General features: G+C 51.0%; 6 protein-coding genes across 6 annotated transcripts; 3 read left to right on the top strand and 3 right to left on the bottom strand.

The window, feature by feature from the left end:
* Window positions 1-2,901: 2,901 nt before the first annotated feature.
* BO87DRAFT_409053 (ribosome-binding protein NMD3) lies at window positions 2,902-4,901 on the bottom strand. The gene is made up of 2 exons (XM_025626219.1): window positions 4,750-4,901; window positions 2,902-4,654 (listed from the first exon to the last, which is right to left on the bottom strand). The coding sequence occupies exons 1-2, from the start codon at window positions 4,809-4,811 to the stop codon at window positions 3,139-3,141; spliced, it is 1,578 nt and encodes a 525-aa protein (XP_025476669.1). The 5' UTR covers window positions 4,812-4,901; the 3' UTR covers window positions 2,902-3,138.
* Window positions 4,902-5,085: 184 nt separating this feature from the next.
* BO87DRAFT_461553 (RsfS/YbeB/iojap family protein) lies at window positions 5,086-7,220 on the top strand. The gene has a single exon (XM_025629099.1). The coding sequence runs from the start codon at window positions 5,112-5,114 to the stop codon at window positions 7,170-7,172; it is 2,061 nt and encodes a 686-aa protein (XP_025476668.1). The 5' UTR covers window positions 5,086-5,111; the 3' UTR covers window positions 7,173-7,220.
* A 179-nt stretch (window positions 7,221-7,399) lies between these two features.
* pex12 (ubiquitin-protein ligase peroxin 12) lies at window positions 7,400-9,038 on the top strand (the record flags this gene model as incomplete). Its single annotated transcript, XM_025629098.1, has 2 exons — window positions 7,400-7,514; window positions 7,582-9,038. Exons 1-2 carry the CDS (start codon window positions 7,457-7,459, stop codon window positions 9,036-9,038), a joined length of 1,515 nt encoding a protein of 504 aa, XP_025476667.1. The 5' UTR covers window positions 7,400-7,456.
* A 161-nt stretch (window positions 9,039-9,199) lies between these two features.
* BO87DRAFT_365124 (glycoside hydrolase family 125 protein) lies at window positions 9,200-11,031 on the bottom strand (the record flags this gene model as incomplete). The annotated part of the gene is made up of 3 exons (XM_025621784.1): window positions 9,200-9,567; window positions 9,627-10,840; window positions 10,904-11,031. The coding sequence occupies 3 exons, from the start codon at window positions 11,029-11,031 to the stop codon at window positions 9,296-9,298; spliced, it is 1,614 nt and encodes a 537-aa protein (XP_025476666.1). The 3' UTR covers window positions 9,200-9,295.
* Window positions 11,032-11,698: 667 nt separating this feature from the next.
* On the bottom strand, window positions 11,699-14,004 carry BO87DRAFT_418263 (uncharacterized protein). The gene is made up of 9 exons (XM_025626874.1): window positions 13,902-14,004; window positions 13,784-13,839; window positions 13,477-13,721; window positions 13,237-13,415; window positions 12,877-13,179; window positions 12,796-12,820; window positions 12,603-12,740; window positions 12,375-12,557; window positions 11,699-12,318 (listed from the first exon to the last, which is right to left on the bottom strand). The coding sequence occupies exons 1-9, from the start codon at window positions 13,959-13,961 to the stop codon at window positions 12,170-12,172; spliced, it is 1,338 nt and encodes a 445-aa protein (XP_025476665.1). The 5' UTR covers window positions 13,962-14,004; the 3' UTR covers window positions 11,699-12,169.
* Window positions 14,005-14,256: 252 nt separating this feature from the next.
* rad18 (E3 ubiquitin-protein ligase RAD18) lies at window positions 14,257-15,628 on the top strand (the record flags this gene model as incomplete). The annotated part of the gene is made up of 3 exons (XM_025619698.1): window positions 14,257-14,758; window positions 14,809-14,923; window positions 14,980-15,628. 3 exons carry the CDS (start codon window positions 14,257-14,259, stop codon window positions 15,626-15,628), a joined length of 1,266 nt encoding a protein of 421 aa, XP_025476664.1.
* Window positions 15,629-15,682: the final 54 nt, after the last annotated feature.

The following is a 15,682-nucleotide window of genomic DNA, read 5'->3' as shown; positions in this document are numbered from 1 at the left end:
CAACCAGATATGATATAAATAGCCAAATTATTCGGGATTATTGGCATTGTCTCTTAAGACTCATGATTCCATAGAGTTGATATGGGATCGGTTTTTTTCGAGCAAATGCTGTATTAGCCCTTGTCTAATAGGAAATAAATTCAAGCAGTATTATAGCAACACGAAGAACGAGCATTCATCTTGAGTAGAGTACTCTGAGGGATCTTTTCATAGAGAAGTGCAATTAACAGGACGATAAAGTGGACGTCGTAAAGAGTGCAAATATCACTTTCTCGTGCTTCTGTTTTGCCGCAATGGTCGTGTTGACACGGTAGCTCAACAACATCTAATAACGCAAGCCAGTGTATAGGAAGAAAACCTGGTTTATCCCTGCAGGGAGTAGGCATAACTGTGCAGGTGAAGTAGTCTATTGTGTTCCACAAGATGTCATGAACAGTTTCACAGTATATTAAAATAATGCTATCGAACTCCTGTGGTAGAAGATGTCCCAGTCTCGTCGTTGTACTGAGTATCAGGTTTCGTGGAATTTCGCGAACTGTGAAAATTAACCTAAAAAGGCCATTAGCTCTATATTCTGTTCATTAGATCAGTGCAAATCTCACGATTAGTGACCCCCTCAGAGCTTTTTGTCCGTCCTTCAACTCCCAGACCTCTACAGATGCTGAGAACGGACCATACCCAATCACACGCAACAACTTTAGTTTTGACTTCCTTGTACAACCCTGGTGTGGAATTTTGAAGCTCATCTGTCACACATTCGATCTTAGATGTATCGTGGGAGTCCTCGTCTCCATATTATGCGATTAGCCGATTGCGCGTGCTTATAAAGTGCTGCGGAGGATTGTGATCGAAGAAACCTCAGATCCAATATTGGGGAATAATTGGGCTTGGTGTCTGACATGCCAGTGTATTTCCATAAATCTAGATACATGGGCGACTGGTACAACATTGAAGCAGCGTCCACTATAGACAGGTGAGTATTGCCATCGGCTCCAGTTCTTGGACAAACCTCTGGGATAAGTCGTGTCGTTTATGTCATGAGTGTTCAATGACTATGCAAACCCTTGAGTTTACCGACCAAGCTAGTGGGACTTGCATCAAATAGAAAGATAATGTCGATTTCTCGCTGATAGTCTGGAACAATGCCGGCACAGGACTAAAACTCAGCGGCTCCGGAGACATTCTAGAATCCGTAGATATTGTGCAGCATTGTAGAATGGCGTTGCTGTTAGCAAAAGCCTGACATCAACTCGCAGCCATGCATGTAAGCGGCATCCTGATAATGGTTCCCATAATAGTGATATGATAAAGAGAAATCCCACCCACCAGGCCATGACAAAGAGGACTTTGAGGTTGACAAGATGAGCCAGGGGCTTCATCTCGTCAGCTTCAAGGTAATTTATGCCCTATTTAGCATACCGTTGTCATCGCCTCATATGTATCAGTATAATCCTGATCAGGAACCCAGTGCGTCGGCGCTATAGTACATAGCTTAACCACAAGGATGCCTCCGTGCGTTTCAGAAAGTTGATATTTTTGAAGAAGGCCCCGAGGCGATCCAGAACCGCAGAAAACCGATCTGGATCAACGGTCATGCTACTCTTAAAATCTCTTCCCAGCTGCAGCAACAGCTCGTGGTTGTATTCCCTGGTGCGCGGGTTGCTTCGCCACTTGGCAGTCTCCATCAACCGCATAAATGCCGCCAGATTAGCGGGGGAGAACAGACAGGGTATTACGGAGATGAACCAGTGAGCAGGGGCCCAGTTCTCCGCTATCTGGCCTAGCTGTCTCACAATGGGTGACGTTTCGCCAAAGCTCGTATGGCATTCATCGCGGAAGGTGCGGGCCACCGTGATTTGTTGCAACTGGATCCAAACACGACTGGCCTGCTTCTTGGATTTATTCACGACAAAACCCTGCGACAGGGAGACGTGCGTGGCAAACCGGCGTAGGTAGCTCTCGGAGGTCGTGAGTACAATGAGGCGCCCGCAGTCATATTAGTGCTGTGATACTCACGCCGCAGTAGAGTAGTTCTGATGTCCATGAGGCAATGGGCCAAAAAGTCGACTTGCTCAAGGGAGTTATTTCTGTTTTGCATGCAGTGCATATCGAGAAGAAGACATCATCGTCTTAAACAGTGGTTTCTACCTATATCCTGGCTCTTTATATTGTATGCACGAAAAGATCTCTCCATGTGTATAATGATATGGTATGCATGTTCGCGTATCCATATCATTGCTGCTGTTCAATGTATCATTTGATAGTTTTCGTCTTAAAAGATGCAGGTCACCTGTTTGTAGCAACGCCCAATCGCCCTCCGGCTTCTATTTCGAATACTGGCAGAGTATTACTGCTTCGCAGTATTAGTTTGATGACGATTACTGGACCTCTTCTTCCACTCTTGTGTCATCTGCTGTAGAAGTGTCCTCCAGTTCAGCGATACTGAGAGCCTCCATAATTCAGCATCTTACTCAGTTCCATCCTATGGACAAAAGTCTGCTTTAGCCACAATTTTGTGGTATTCGGACCTATTCTCATTCATACCCACAGGCCCTAGGACGAACGAACAGTGCTTTATATGTACTCTTTGTACCAGCAGATTGAGGAGAACCAGCTTTTCTGATGCTTCGGTGTTCTTCTACCTAGGATTACTGCATCATGCCATCTCTGAACCTTCTCTTGAGTCCAAGCGATTAGGGCATTGTTGTATTAATAGATTGACTGGTGGGATGAAAGCCTATATAAGTTCCTGGGTGGGATTGGTTCTCCCTTTAATTAGTGTTAGGGTTCGCGACTGGAGTGTAGATCTAGGATATGATCAAGTTGTGTAGAAGGAAAAAAGATGAGGCCTGCAGAATCTGACTTTATATAGTAGAGCATCCGAACATGATCTATTCAATACCTGCAGTTACTGCCAGCTACTCTATTCACGATGATCATGTCGGACGTGAAGCTATACTTCAGTTGAGGGATACCAGTCAGACTTCACCAATCCTAATCAATGTCTAATCATTCACTTCATCTATGATAACTTTTTGTGTATCAGACCGGATATTGTTAACCATAACGATATCAGAATAGCCATGAAAACGCCAGAAACCCCTATGTGCAGTCGTGATTAAGAAAGTCCCGTGGAACTTAATGGTCATCGTCCATGTTCAACTCGTCAAAGTCATCAAGCAGCTCATCCATGTTGATCTTGGGCACCTCCTCGTCCTCGCTATCCTCGTCCATATCCATGCCACCCTGCTCCACAGGGGCACTTCTCCGTGCCTTGTACAGATCAAGAGTGCCACGCAGCTCCTGATCTTCTTCGACATCGCGCAAGAACATCTCAAAGTCCTCCTCAAGGCGGTTACGCTCGGCTTCCTGCTTACGGTTGAGGTTGCCAGCCGCTTGCTGCGCCGCCTCCTCCTCGTACTCAAGAGCCATGCGCTTAAGACGCCAGTTGCGGTTCTTGTTCTTCTTCTTGCGGGCGTAGAATTTCTTCACGAGCACAACATCGGGAATAGCGGAGCTGTACTGGCCACTAGCCTCGATCGCCTCAAAGTTAGGGTCGTTGAAGTTGGTACCAGTCAGGTGGTAACCAAGGACAGAGTCACCGACGTGAAGGACTCCACCCAGGTGAGTGCGGGTGAAATAGGTTTGATCGTTCGAGCCAAGGTCCGAAGCACGGGCAACGGTTGCCTCGGCCAGGTAGTACCGTCCGTTCGACCGTCCAACCAGTTCAATGTCCATAATGATAAACTCGGTCAGCTCCGTCACATCGGCAAGACTCCTGAAGGGCGATCTCCAGTAGGTGTTTGTCGGGACATCGGCGGTCTGGAGCGTGTTAGGGTCGAGAAGGTTGACAGAGGTACCGACGCGGTAGCAGAGGGCCAGGGGCGAGATGTTGCCCAGCGATCTGGCAAGCTTGATGGGCAGCGCAACCAAATCATCCTTGCAGATAGGGATCAACTCGATCGAGAAGGTGAACTTGTAGGACTTCGTGGAGGTGTGGATATCCATGGAGATCAGCTCTTGCGACTTCTTGACCTTGGTGGGGACGACGGAGGAAAGGAACTCGACCATCTTCTCCGCATGGTTCCTCTGCGCAAAGTAGAAATCCAAACCATCCTTGGCCTCCTTGATGTTGATTGTATCGCGGTGAGCGTTGTGCTTGAGGATGATCTGCTCGAGGTACAAGAAGGTTCGCTTGTGAGGCACCTTCTGGCGCAGCTGGATGCTGGAGTTCCAAGTGTTGACAGTGAACGACTTCTTGCAGTCAGGGCATTGTAGCGAGGCGACAACGTATTCAACCTCGAATGTCTGCTGCACAATGGTGCCCTGGAATGCCTCCTGCTGGATGGTGATCTTGACCTTGATACGTTTCGAGTGGGGCTCGGTCCAAATAAAGCTGGCATCGATAATGCGGACCTTGGACAAGCCGCGGAGCTTGCGCAAGCAGTGTGCGAGAAGTTCCTTCGATTCGAGCGCAGCACTAACCCAGCTGGTGGGGGGCTGGAGCCACCGCTCGCAGTCCTTGCAGCAGTGAAGAACTGCCTCTCTCTGGATGCCTTGGGAGATATCAACCGTCAACTTCACACAGTCCTGACAAAGGGCACCAGCGGATGTTGTTCCATCGATAGGCGCGCCACAGTTGCAACAAAGGATACTAGAAAGCGATGTTGTTAGTTAAGGTCCCCGATCAATATTGCCCTCATGTATGTTTACAGGGAAATTTTTCTTTCGATTTGCGGGGTAACTCACGTCGCAGCGATCTGTTCCTGCGGGGCCTCGAAAGGCACCGGCGCATCCAGGTCCATCGACATGTTGGAAGCAGGGATGAGGCCTGACACCAGATAAAAAAGAGGGTAAAGATAGGGAAGATAGAAGAGCCGGCGACTCCTGCTCGCTGAATGATGAAGCGAAATTTAGATTTGTCATGAGGATCAATATTTGCCCCGCCGCGAGAACTTTTTGTTTGCTCTGTTTGCTTGCTGACTCTATCCTTAGTCATAGTTTGTCTTGTTTGTCTCTCAGCAGCTTCCCCAATTGCGCTGCTGGTCGCCACTGCGAAGAAAGCTGTCGAGCTCTCGTTTGGTACCATTACTGCTGCAATATTGACCATCATGAATAGGGCATTGTTGAGAGCTGCCTGGTCCTCCAGGACAGCACTTCGCGCGCCTCATTCCGTCTCTCGTGCCGCGTTATACCGTTCGACCATTCACCCAGTAACTCGAGCTTTTGCTTCAGTATCTTGCCTCCGTTCTGAGCAGCCTTCATCCTCGTCCTCTGCAGTGCCACCGGCATCTGAATTGAAAGAAGAACCGACAGCGAACTCCGCGTCGGAGAGCACCCCTCACATCCCATGGTATCTACAGGAAGAAGCACCTGTGCCCGAATCAAGGCAGACAACTTCGCGAGATCAGATTCCCGAATTGCCAGAGAACCCTCCAGCTATCCTCCCTGCACTCCTCGACTACGTGTTCAAGGATGTTGGTCTTGATGAACTGAGGTTGATTGATTTGCGCGGATTGGAAACTCCGCCAGCTCTTGGTGCCAACGTGATTATGATAATTGGAACTGCTCGCAGTGTCAAGCACTTGAATGTGTCCGCAGATCGTCTTTGCCGCTGGTTGAGAAGTACCTACAAGCTGTCTCCCTACGCTGATGGACTCCTGGGTCGAAATGAGTTGAAGATCAAGCTCCGGAGAAAAGCTCGGCGTGCTAGGCTCGCCAGCAGGTCCGGTACTATGTTTGACGAAAAGGACGATGGGATCACGACAGGCTGGATCTGTGTCAATGCCGGTGTGGTAGAGGAAACGCCAGTCAAGAAGGATGAGAATTATAGATTTGAAGGGTTTGGCCACACTGCCACCGGCACTAGGGTTGTTGTGCAGATGTTCACAGAAGAAAAGAGAGCCGAAGTCGATCTTGAAAGCCTTTGGCAGAAGGCGCTGGACCGATCCGAAAGAGAGAAACAAAGGATTTCCCAGGTTAATTCAGCCGCACCTTCCGAAGAGGTTCGTGCTTCCAATTCGATAAACGTATCACCATCTGACCGTGAGTTCGGCCATGCCTCCAGGTTTCCCACTAGCCCTTTGTTCGGACAGAAGAGGCTGCTTCACACCAACCGTCGCCCCGCAAGCCAACACTTCGACCGTGCAGGAATCCATGCAGAAGATACGGAAGTAACTCTGGATTCCCAGCCTTCGTCTTTACTTCGAGACCATGACCATAGCGACAATGGAAAGACAACCCGCTCAATGGATGCACTATTTGACCACCTCTCAAAACTATCCGACGTTCAGGCCAGGATCGAACTAGGAGAGGGCCCGGAAGATAATGACTCTACACTATTCATGCGCCTATTCCATGATCTGCTATCAATCAGCACGGCGGCAGAGAGAGCAATAGCCCGTCTTGTCCTATTCTGCAACGCGATTTCCAGACAGCACCCGGGATATACAAAGCGGGGTTTATATTCAGCGTTCACAGAATGTACATGCGCTGGTTGTTCAGTATCTGATGATCTAGCATTTTCAGTTGTTTCAGCCTTGTTATCTCCCCGACTAGCAGGGACTAGCCCTGAGGACGTTGCAGGGCAAGTTCCGGAAGCGGACCAGGAATTAGCTCTTCTTGTGCTTGAACATCTATCTCTGCGCGGCACCAATGTCGTCAACATGAGAGTGTTCGACATGATTTATCGAGCCGTTGCCAGTTCCCCGTCCACCACTGTACCAGACGGAGCAAATAATGCACAGGCTGAAAATAAAAGCGCTCTTTATCGGGTGTCTCGCCTAATCGACACCCTTGACCTACCCTTTGAACCCGAGCAAGCCCGCAGCCTTATGCTATCGCTCTTTCAGCACGGCGACTACAATGGCTTTTGGAAGTTGTGGCGCAAGGGTCCCATCAATGGAAGTCTGCGCACCGCTGCTGACTACAAGATGTTGTTCCGGTTGCATGCTGATCTGGGAGATGAACTCCGTGCCCGGGACTGCGTATCAACATGGATTCCGATGATGAGGAGAGAAGAAAATCCGATACCCCTCGAGGGAGAGCTCTTGGTAGATATCAAGCGCTGCCTTTTGCTTGCCGATCCAGATATTGTGCAAAAGGCCGCGGAAGGATCGACGAGCAATCTGGTCCGATTCTGGAACGCATGCCAGATGAAGATGCTAAAGTGATGCCCCATGAAGTCATTGTAAATAGTAAACACTGTACTAGTAAATAACACAATCCCAATTCCCTCCTGTTATGCAGTAAAGTAGCACTAGCTGAATGTGAATGTGACGGTGGATCCGGACCTGGCTGACGGGTGCCGATAAGCCTCGGCTCAACTCGCCGCCATCGGATTGACGTCCACCGCAGCAGCAGCAGCACCTCCGCATTCTCTCCATCCTCCACCCAATCCCCCCATCCCAACTGCTTCTTCCACCTAGGGGCCAATGACTGGCCTTCTGCTGCCATCATGGAATACCTTCCCAGTCTGCAGCAAGAATTCGATGAGCTGAAGCCATCGCTGTTCGGTACGTGCCTTATCGCACACCCCAAACCATCTCAACAAACACTCGACTAACCCGCATCCCATCGCAGAGCTACTCGCCGAACAACAGCTCTCCGACCTTCTCCCCCCTTCAATCCGATACATCCTCGCCGTCGCGACCCATCGCCATCCACGATATCTCCTCCGAATTCTCAACTCCTACGACGAGATCTACGCGCTCCTCTCCCTCGTCGTCGAACGCTACTACCTACGCACCTTCGGCGGCTCCTTCACAGAGAACTTCTACTCGCTCAAACGCGAACGAGTCCTCCTCACCAAGAATGGCGAGATCCCTCGCGCTCAACTCGGCGCCCCAGGCCCCGTCCGCGAAGCCCTCAAGCTCCGCACCTCCGATGTCTGGAAGAACCTCCTCGTCCTCGTCGGAATCCCCTACCTAAAGCGCAAGCTCGACGAAGGCTACGACATCCACGCCGCACCACAAGCATCCCTGATCATGAGCGGCGGCCCCAGATACAACCCAGGCGACGACCTCCCTCCAAACCCAACAATCCGCCAACGTCTCCTCCACTACTACAAGTGGTTCCTCCGCAACATCTACCCCTCCGTCAACGCCGCTTACTACTTCTCCATCCTCGCCTTCAACCTCGCCTACCTCTTCGACAACACCAAATACTCCTCCCCTTTCCTCTGGCTCATCGGCACCCGCATCCGCCGTCTCAGCTCCGCAGACCACCGCGCCATCGCCTCCATCCTCGACCCTAAACCCACTCCCGGATCTGGTCCCGGCGGCGCAGGCGCCCGCACCCGCCCCGGCTCCGGCCTCCTGGGCCTCCTCAGCCCGCAGAACCTCTACCCCCAACTCCTCACCTCCCTCCGCTACTTCCTCCCGGTGTCGATCTTCGCCCTCAAGTTCCTCGAATGGTGGCACGCAAGTGACTTCTCGCGCCAGCTCGCTCGCAAAGCAACCGAGGTCCTGGACCTCCCTGCCCCCGTCGCAGCAGGAATGACGCCTCCCTCGGAGAAGCGTAAAGCAGCCGCCGCTGCCGCAGAGAAACAACAACAGCAACAGCAGCAGCAACCATCATCCCCTACCCTCAAATCAGCACTCAAATCAACCCCGCCAGCACGCACACGCATCCAACCCCCCATCTCAGCAACTTCCTATCTACCCATCTTCACCGTGCCACTTCCCCCACCAGACTCGGATGTCGCGTCCGCGTGCCCAATCTGTTTGAATGCGCTTACGAATCCCACGGCGTGTCAGACGGGGTATGTTTACTGCTACGTGTGTATCTTCCATTGGTTGAATGGGGAGCATCAGCGACAGTTGGATTTCATAAATGGGGAGGGTGCGGGCGCGGCGTGGGCGGATGATGATTTGGAGGGGGGTGAGGAGGAGCATAAGGGTGGGGATGATGGTGATGAGGAGGAGATGAAGAAGTCGAGGAGTAGACGTGGGAAGTGGGAGAGTGGGAAGGGGAGGTGTCCGGTTACGGGGAGGAGAGTGCTTGGGGGGACGGAGGGGTTGAGGAGGGTGTTGGTGTAGATAATACGTAGTATTCTAGAGGGGTATGTTGTATGATTCGTTCGTGGAATTTGTATGGAGCGTATACTATAAAAATACTAGTATAGTACTTAGTCTGCATTGTGTGGAATGAAGGTTACTAAGTTCAACATGTTCATAGTATACACTTCAATTTTGATACTGTTATTTGATAGCCCATAGATGAACAGGCCGGGTATATTATAGCACACTGCACTATGCACACGCTATGCTAATCAAAGTGATGGAGTAGCAAGCATCTAATAAATGACATACGGCTCCGCTCCATCTCCGAATAGAACCTCTGGTTGTTCAGCCGCGACTTTGAGTATAGTTTGGGAAAAGACAGAGTTCGCCCACGCGAACCACGGTCTCGTGTATGATTTGATGTTGTTGACATCGATGGACTCGTGGACTAAGCCGAGAAGACTGGAGTTGCGGACTAGGTTTAGAGAATCGGTGATCTCCGTGACGTTGTCGGTAGTCAATGCCTGCACGAGCAGGGACATAGGCCAGGCGTTTTCGAGACCAACTAATACGTCCGTGTTAGCTGTCTTGATTTCAAGGTTCTAGGGTTCGGGCATTGCTTACTGTGAGGTCCACCGATGCCGTGAAAGTCCGATCCAGTGAGGTAGTATGGATTACCATTAGGGTCGAGGATCATCTTGCGGGTGTTTTGGTAGACTTGATCGCCCTTATCGACGAAGCCTAAGTAGGGTAGGGCTAGGAGGGATGGAATGTTCGCGTCGTCCATGAAGATGCGCGAGCCGTATCCGTCTACTTCGAAAGCGTAGACATCGCCGTACGTTGGGTGGTTGAAAATGCCGTGTTGGCGGACGGCTTGCTCGAGGTTCTCTCCGCGGGTTTGGAGATTGGATGCGAGGGTCGAGTCGCCGCCAGCTGCGCGGATCAGATCCGCGGTCTTCTTCAATTGCACGGACATCATGGCATTGGCTGGGATGAAGTAGCCCAGGATAGTGGCGTCATCGCTGGGACGGAATGCGCTGCGGATGAGTCCGGTGCCTCCGCTGAGCGGGTTCCCGATCCCGGCCAGATTGAGGGTTTCCGTGCCGAGGGTTGTCTGGCGCTGGAAGGTGTACTGGTTCTGGACATACTGATGGTTACTGTTGAAGGTTGGCTGGGATTGGGCGTCGGTGGTGTTTAGGAGTGTGTCCAGGGCGAGATACCACCGGCTGGTGAGGAATTCGGTGGATCCGGTGTTTTCGTAGAACTCGTTTCCCAGAGCGAGAAAGTTGGCCAAGGAGTCGAGCTCGTATTTACATTCGTAGACAACAGAGGGCTCATACGCTGGATGGACGGTGTCTTGCTGGCCGTTGCTTGTTGCTTGAATCCCACTGGGTGGAGGAGGCTGGAACGCGTTGCAGTAGGGCGATTGAATGACGAACTCAGCCTGCGTGTGTATGGCCCCGAGGATGAGACTGTAGAGAGCCGGGTCCTTCTTTGCCAGTGTTTGATAGCCTGTCAATTGATTTGTCGAGTCGCGCAGCCACTCTGCGTTGATGTCTCCAGTCACGACAAAAGTCTGAGCTCCTTGCCATTGCGAACTGTCTCGTCTCATCTTCCGAGAGGAGGAAGTACTAGTGGACGTGCTATTGACATGCCAGCGAATGGTTGTATCCAGTGTGTTGGGGAAGGCATTGCGAAACAGCTGAGCCATGTCTTTGTCTACCATGCGCGAGGTCACATCGTCGATGACCTGCTCTACTGCGTTTGAGACAAAGGTCCGACATTCTGCTGCGGGTCTTTGGTAGGGCAGATTCAGAGGACCACCGCTGTATGGGGCACTGAGTTGAAGAAGAGTATGAGCGGGCTGTCACAGACGTTGTTTCAAGTGGATAATCCCTTACTGTCCAGTAGAAGCATAAGAGGTGTAGTCTGGACAAGCCCGACGTAGAATGGAAGGCTCATCGCGAGCTGCAGCTCCCCTTGCACCCAAGCCGGCGGCGAGGGTGACGGCCAGCGACAACGAGCGCATCTTGACGACTGGATAGCGGTTGTCGCTGATGGTGAGTCTGTATTATGAGGCCGGAAGGTTGAACCAATGTGCCATTGACCATTGAAAAAGAATCAGGGGGAACAATAGCATGTTTTAAAGTGGGCGGGTTGGGGGATGACAGGGGAAGGCAGGGGAATGCGGGGAAGAAGATCGCAAACAGCCGATTTCCTCGCTGATCCCCCGGATTCCCTGCTGTATTTCCCACCCATCATACCAACTCACTCTTGCCCTGCAGGATGCCTTTGAACCCTCCGGAATGCACATACTTCATGGCAGTTAATCAACTCACTGCAGGTCAGATTTGCATCCATTGCTCTCTGCGTTATACATCTACTAGTCTTGTCATGTCTAGTAATAGTTCTCCGCTCGATCAAGTGCCTTGATCAGCCGATGGCTCAAGAGTCTTTCCGATAGTCGCCTGACACCATTTATATTAAATGTTGGCATTAGCTTGTCGATCACATCCCAGGACGGTATTCGCTTAAGCATAACTTGAACGCTATCCTACTGCGCTTCGAAGCATTGACTTTAGTCCAGAATTGGTACAATAGAGTAAATGATGGATTGGATAATGGCTATCATCTTTGCCTATCAGAGCCAGCCGCATTCATGACAATCAAAACTATGAAAAAGATTGTCCATTTCGAATGGGAGCACACTCAAGAACGCTGCAAATACGTCACAAATATTTGTATAGTCAAAGCTCTACCTAATAGTACATGAATTGGGCGTATTACGTGGGTTGAAATGCTCGGCGTGTCAAACAAAAACAATGAAGCTATATAGCATAGATGCAGCGCTGTATGCTTGAACCGTGTAGGCATTGGGATAAGGAGAAATGGCAGACCAGATATTGATGACATGTAATAAACAGTCCACGGCATCGTACCAAAGAAGGGTATACTGGGTGTGAGCCTAGTCTGGGTTGACGCGGAGATGCCAGGGCTGGACCATTCATTGCGCTGCTTAATTTCAATGACTTCCTGGGTAACTGAAGTGCACTTGTCAACCAGCGTATATCGGTCACAACCCCTGGACATGGTATATGAGCACCAGAAGCAGAGAACAGCCTCGGAAATGACGCGGTTTCGAAAACATCCGGTTATCCACGAGCTGTTCACTTCTTCGAGAAGAAGGACATGATGCTACCCTGTCCCGGTTTCGCTGCTGGTTTGCCCTTTGGCGCACTCACAGCGGGCTTCTTCTTGGGAGGTGGAGCTGGCTCGTCCTCTGAGAATGACTCCCAGCTTGGTTCCTCAACAGTCACTACGCAAGGAATAAGTCAGTGATGGCCTTACTCAAGTAACATTTGATAATCTCACCAAGATAGCCCTCATCGTCCTTGACTGTCTTCTTCTTCATGACTTGGCGTCTGCCCCTGCGACGACCGCCCTTCACCGTAACTTCTTCCTTGAGTTCAGCCTGTTTCGGCGGCGGCTCGTCGATAGGTTTAGACTCTTCCGGTGACGGTGCAGCATCGGGCATTTCTTCGTCTTCGTCTTCGTCTGATACCAGTCAGAAGAGTTACCGACAATAAGGACGCAACGTACCATCATCTTCCATCATCTTTCTGAGCCTCTCTTCACGCTCTTTCCGCGACTCACGTGTACCGGCGGATGCGGACTTCCCTGAGTCTCGGAAGAGCTCCTCGGGCTCCTCATCCCCATCTGATGCGTCGTCTAGAACCACTGCTACTCATTAGTATCATGTAAAACGTCGCCAAGATGAACTTTGAGCACCCACCATCTTCAGCAGCACTGGGTTCGGCCTATATGATTGTCAGTCACTCAATACAAAGAATTCGGGTAAGGTGGTGGAACTGACCGATTCGGCAGCCGAAGTAGCCGGCGTCGCTGATTCTTCCTTTTTCTGCTTCGGCTTGGCCTTTGCAAAAGAGCTAAAAATACTGCCCTTTTGCTTTGGAGGAGCTGTCTTCTCAGTTGGCTTAGACGCTGGAGGTTCCTCGCGTTTGGCCGTTGTCTCCATCTTCGGGGCCTTGTCTTCAGGTTCTTTCTTGGGTTGTGGTGTTTCTTCTTCTTTAACAGGACGCTTAGCTGGAATAGTCGCCTTAGGAGGAGCTGGAGCCTGAGCGGGAGCTGGTACGGGAGGGCGACCGCCGGTTCTTCTCTGTAGTACAATCTCATTAGTATCATAGGAATACGGAAATGCAAGCGCACTTCTTACCCGGACATTGTTGCCCTGGATCATGCCCCAGGTCTTGCCGTATTCTAAGGGATCCTCCTGAGCATGCTTGGCGATCATCTCTCCCGCAACATCTGTCAAGACGTTGAGATCCTGAAGCACTGTTGGCTGAAGGCTGTAGACGTATATCGAGGAGATTGATTGGAAAGTCGCCTTGGCATCTGCGCACTCAATTATCAGACCCCACCCTTTGCGCAACGCAATGGAAGCAATTCCACGTACCCTCCAAGTCTTCCTCTCGTACAAGCACAACCGAGGACATGGCGATCTCATCCCTAGCGACATCCTGGTTTGGCATCGAACTGCTTATGTACGGGCTGCTCTGGGGAATGCCATCGAAGCTATCCTGAACGCCATTCGTTGTGGAAGGGGTCTCGGGCGCTTTCTGGATTCCCGTGATAATGTAAGTCGCATTGACGCTGTTTGGCTTCTTGTTGTTTTCGTTGCGGTGGAAATCAAAGAGCATCCTTTCCGACAACAATCAGAATAATTCATATGCATAACTTCGTGTTATTCGTATAAGACATACTGCTTGGCCAGGGTACTATGAACCCGAAGGGCTCGACCTAAGGACCGGTAGGTGACCTGTAGTATGCGCCGAAGCTGTTAGTAGATATCCAGCTTGCAGCACATTAGACCTCACTCACCGTGCGTCGCTCATTGAGAACATTCTCAGCGAGATACCTCTTATAATCAGCAACAGCCATGGTGGCAACAGGCCTCTTTTCGTGCGTGAAAAACGGCGTCGTTCAAAGCAACATGCGATGCGGAGTAGAACATTGACGACGCGTTCTGGAAGCACTTTACGCGTATCAGTCAGCGGGTCTTGGCACCGCAGCCAGTCTCCGACGCCATCACAATAACTACTCTTGATGATCGCCAGTTGCCATTCACGGTCTATTACAGCCCCAGAAACTCCCCGCACCCTGCTTTCGCTCACTAGACCTACCTGTCTATCTGATGATACCTCGATAGTCGCCGCAGCCTGCACCCAGTCACCCTATGGACCAAACCTTCGACCTCCCCGACTCGACCGATTGGCTTCCAACGCCACTGTCACTCGTCGCGCCTCTCGAATCCGCCCTCCGCTGCCAGGTTTGCAAGGACTTCTTCGATAATCCGGTGATTACCTCGTGCAGTCATACATTCTGCTCACTTTGCATTCGGCGGTGTTTAAGCACGGAAGGCAAATGCCCCGCGTGTCGCAGCTCTGATCAGGAATTGAAGTTGCGGCGAAACTGGGCTGTTCAGGAACTGGTTGAAGCGTTTCAGAATGCTAGACCCAGTGTTATAAATTTGGCGAGAAAGGCTGCTGCGCGGGGGAGTGCGACAGAAGAGGCAGAGTCGGAGGAGCCAGCACCGAAAAAGAGAAAGGTCGAGGCGGTAGATGGACCTGCTGCGGAGGGCGTGAGGACTCGATCCCAAACTCGAGGAGTGGGCTCCCAGGATGATCCTGTTGCGATTGAGGTCATTGAGGATAGTAATGATGAGGAATATGTTCCAGGTGTGTATAATCATCAGCAAAGTTGCGTCGCATGCTAATTGCCACTGAAGAGGACGGACTAGTCGCGTGCCCGATCTGCAGCCGGAGGATGAAGAATGAGGCGGTATTTCGACATTTGGATACATGCACTGGAGAGCCTGCGCCACCGAAGCAGCTGAATTTTGGGTAAGATATATCTTCTGGAGCGTGTCTACATGTTTGCCTCTGACTTGGAACTATAGCTCGTTACAACCAGCGGCGCAGAGATCAAAAGACGCGCTGAATAAAACACCAGAACGATTGCCCATTATAAACTATTCTTTATTGAAAGATAATGTGCTCCGAAAGAAGTTAAAAGATTTGGGTATACCGAACACTGGCCCGAGGCCCCTTCTGCAACGACGTCACACAGAGTGGATGAATTTATGGAATGCCAACTGCGACTCCAAAACGCCAAAGTCCAAGAGGGAATTGTTGCGAGAACTGGATATCTGGGAACGTACACAAGGCGGCCAAGCGCAATTATCAGGTGATGTCACAGATACCGTCATGCGCAAAGACTTCGATGCGGCGGCCTGGTCAACGAGCCATGATGATGACTTCAAGCGACTCATTGCGAATGCGCGAAAGAAGAGCGAAGCGCAGGTGCGCACCACGATACCACAAGAAAATGTAGGCACAAATCAGGCAACCGACCAGCTTGCCAGCCAGACAACGTATCAGCCTTCGAGTGTACCTGTTGTTGAGCACACGGAAGCCATACATGCGGCGGAAGATGCCCACCCCCCAGAGAGGTTGCCTGTAGAAGAAAAAACCGTCATTGTTCCTGAGGTACAGGCGCAGACGCTCCAGGGCTCAGTCGATAGCCAAATGACAAATGCGCAAAATTAGTTGCACTCGGTGTATGTGCCTAGAATATGCGCATTATGCAGGTCCTAGGCCCTG

Source organism: Aspergillus neoniger, assembly GCF_003184625.1.
Source record: "Aspergillus neoniger CBS 115656 unplaced genomic scaffold BO87scaffold_30, whole genome shotgun sequence".
NCBI lineage: Eukaryota > Fungi > Ascomycota > Eurotiomycetes > Eurotiales > Aspergillaceae > Aspergillus > Aspergillus neoniger.
Note: the sequence above shows the minus strand (reverse complement) of the source record. Positions and strands in the feature narration are given on the sequence as shown.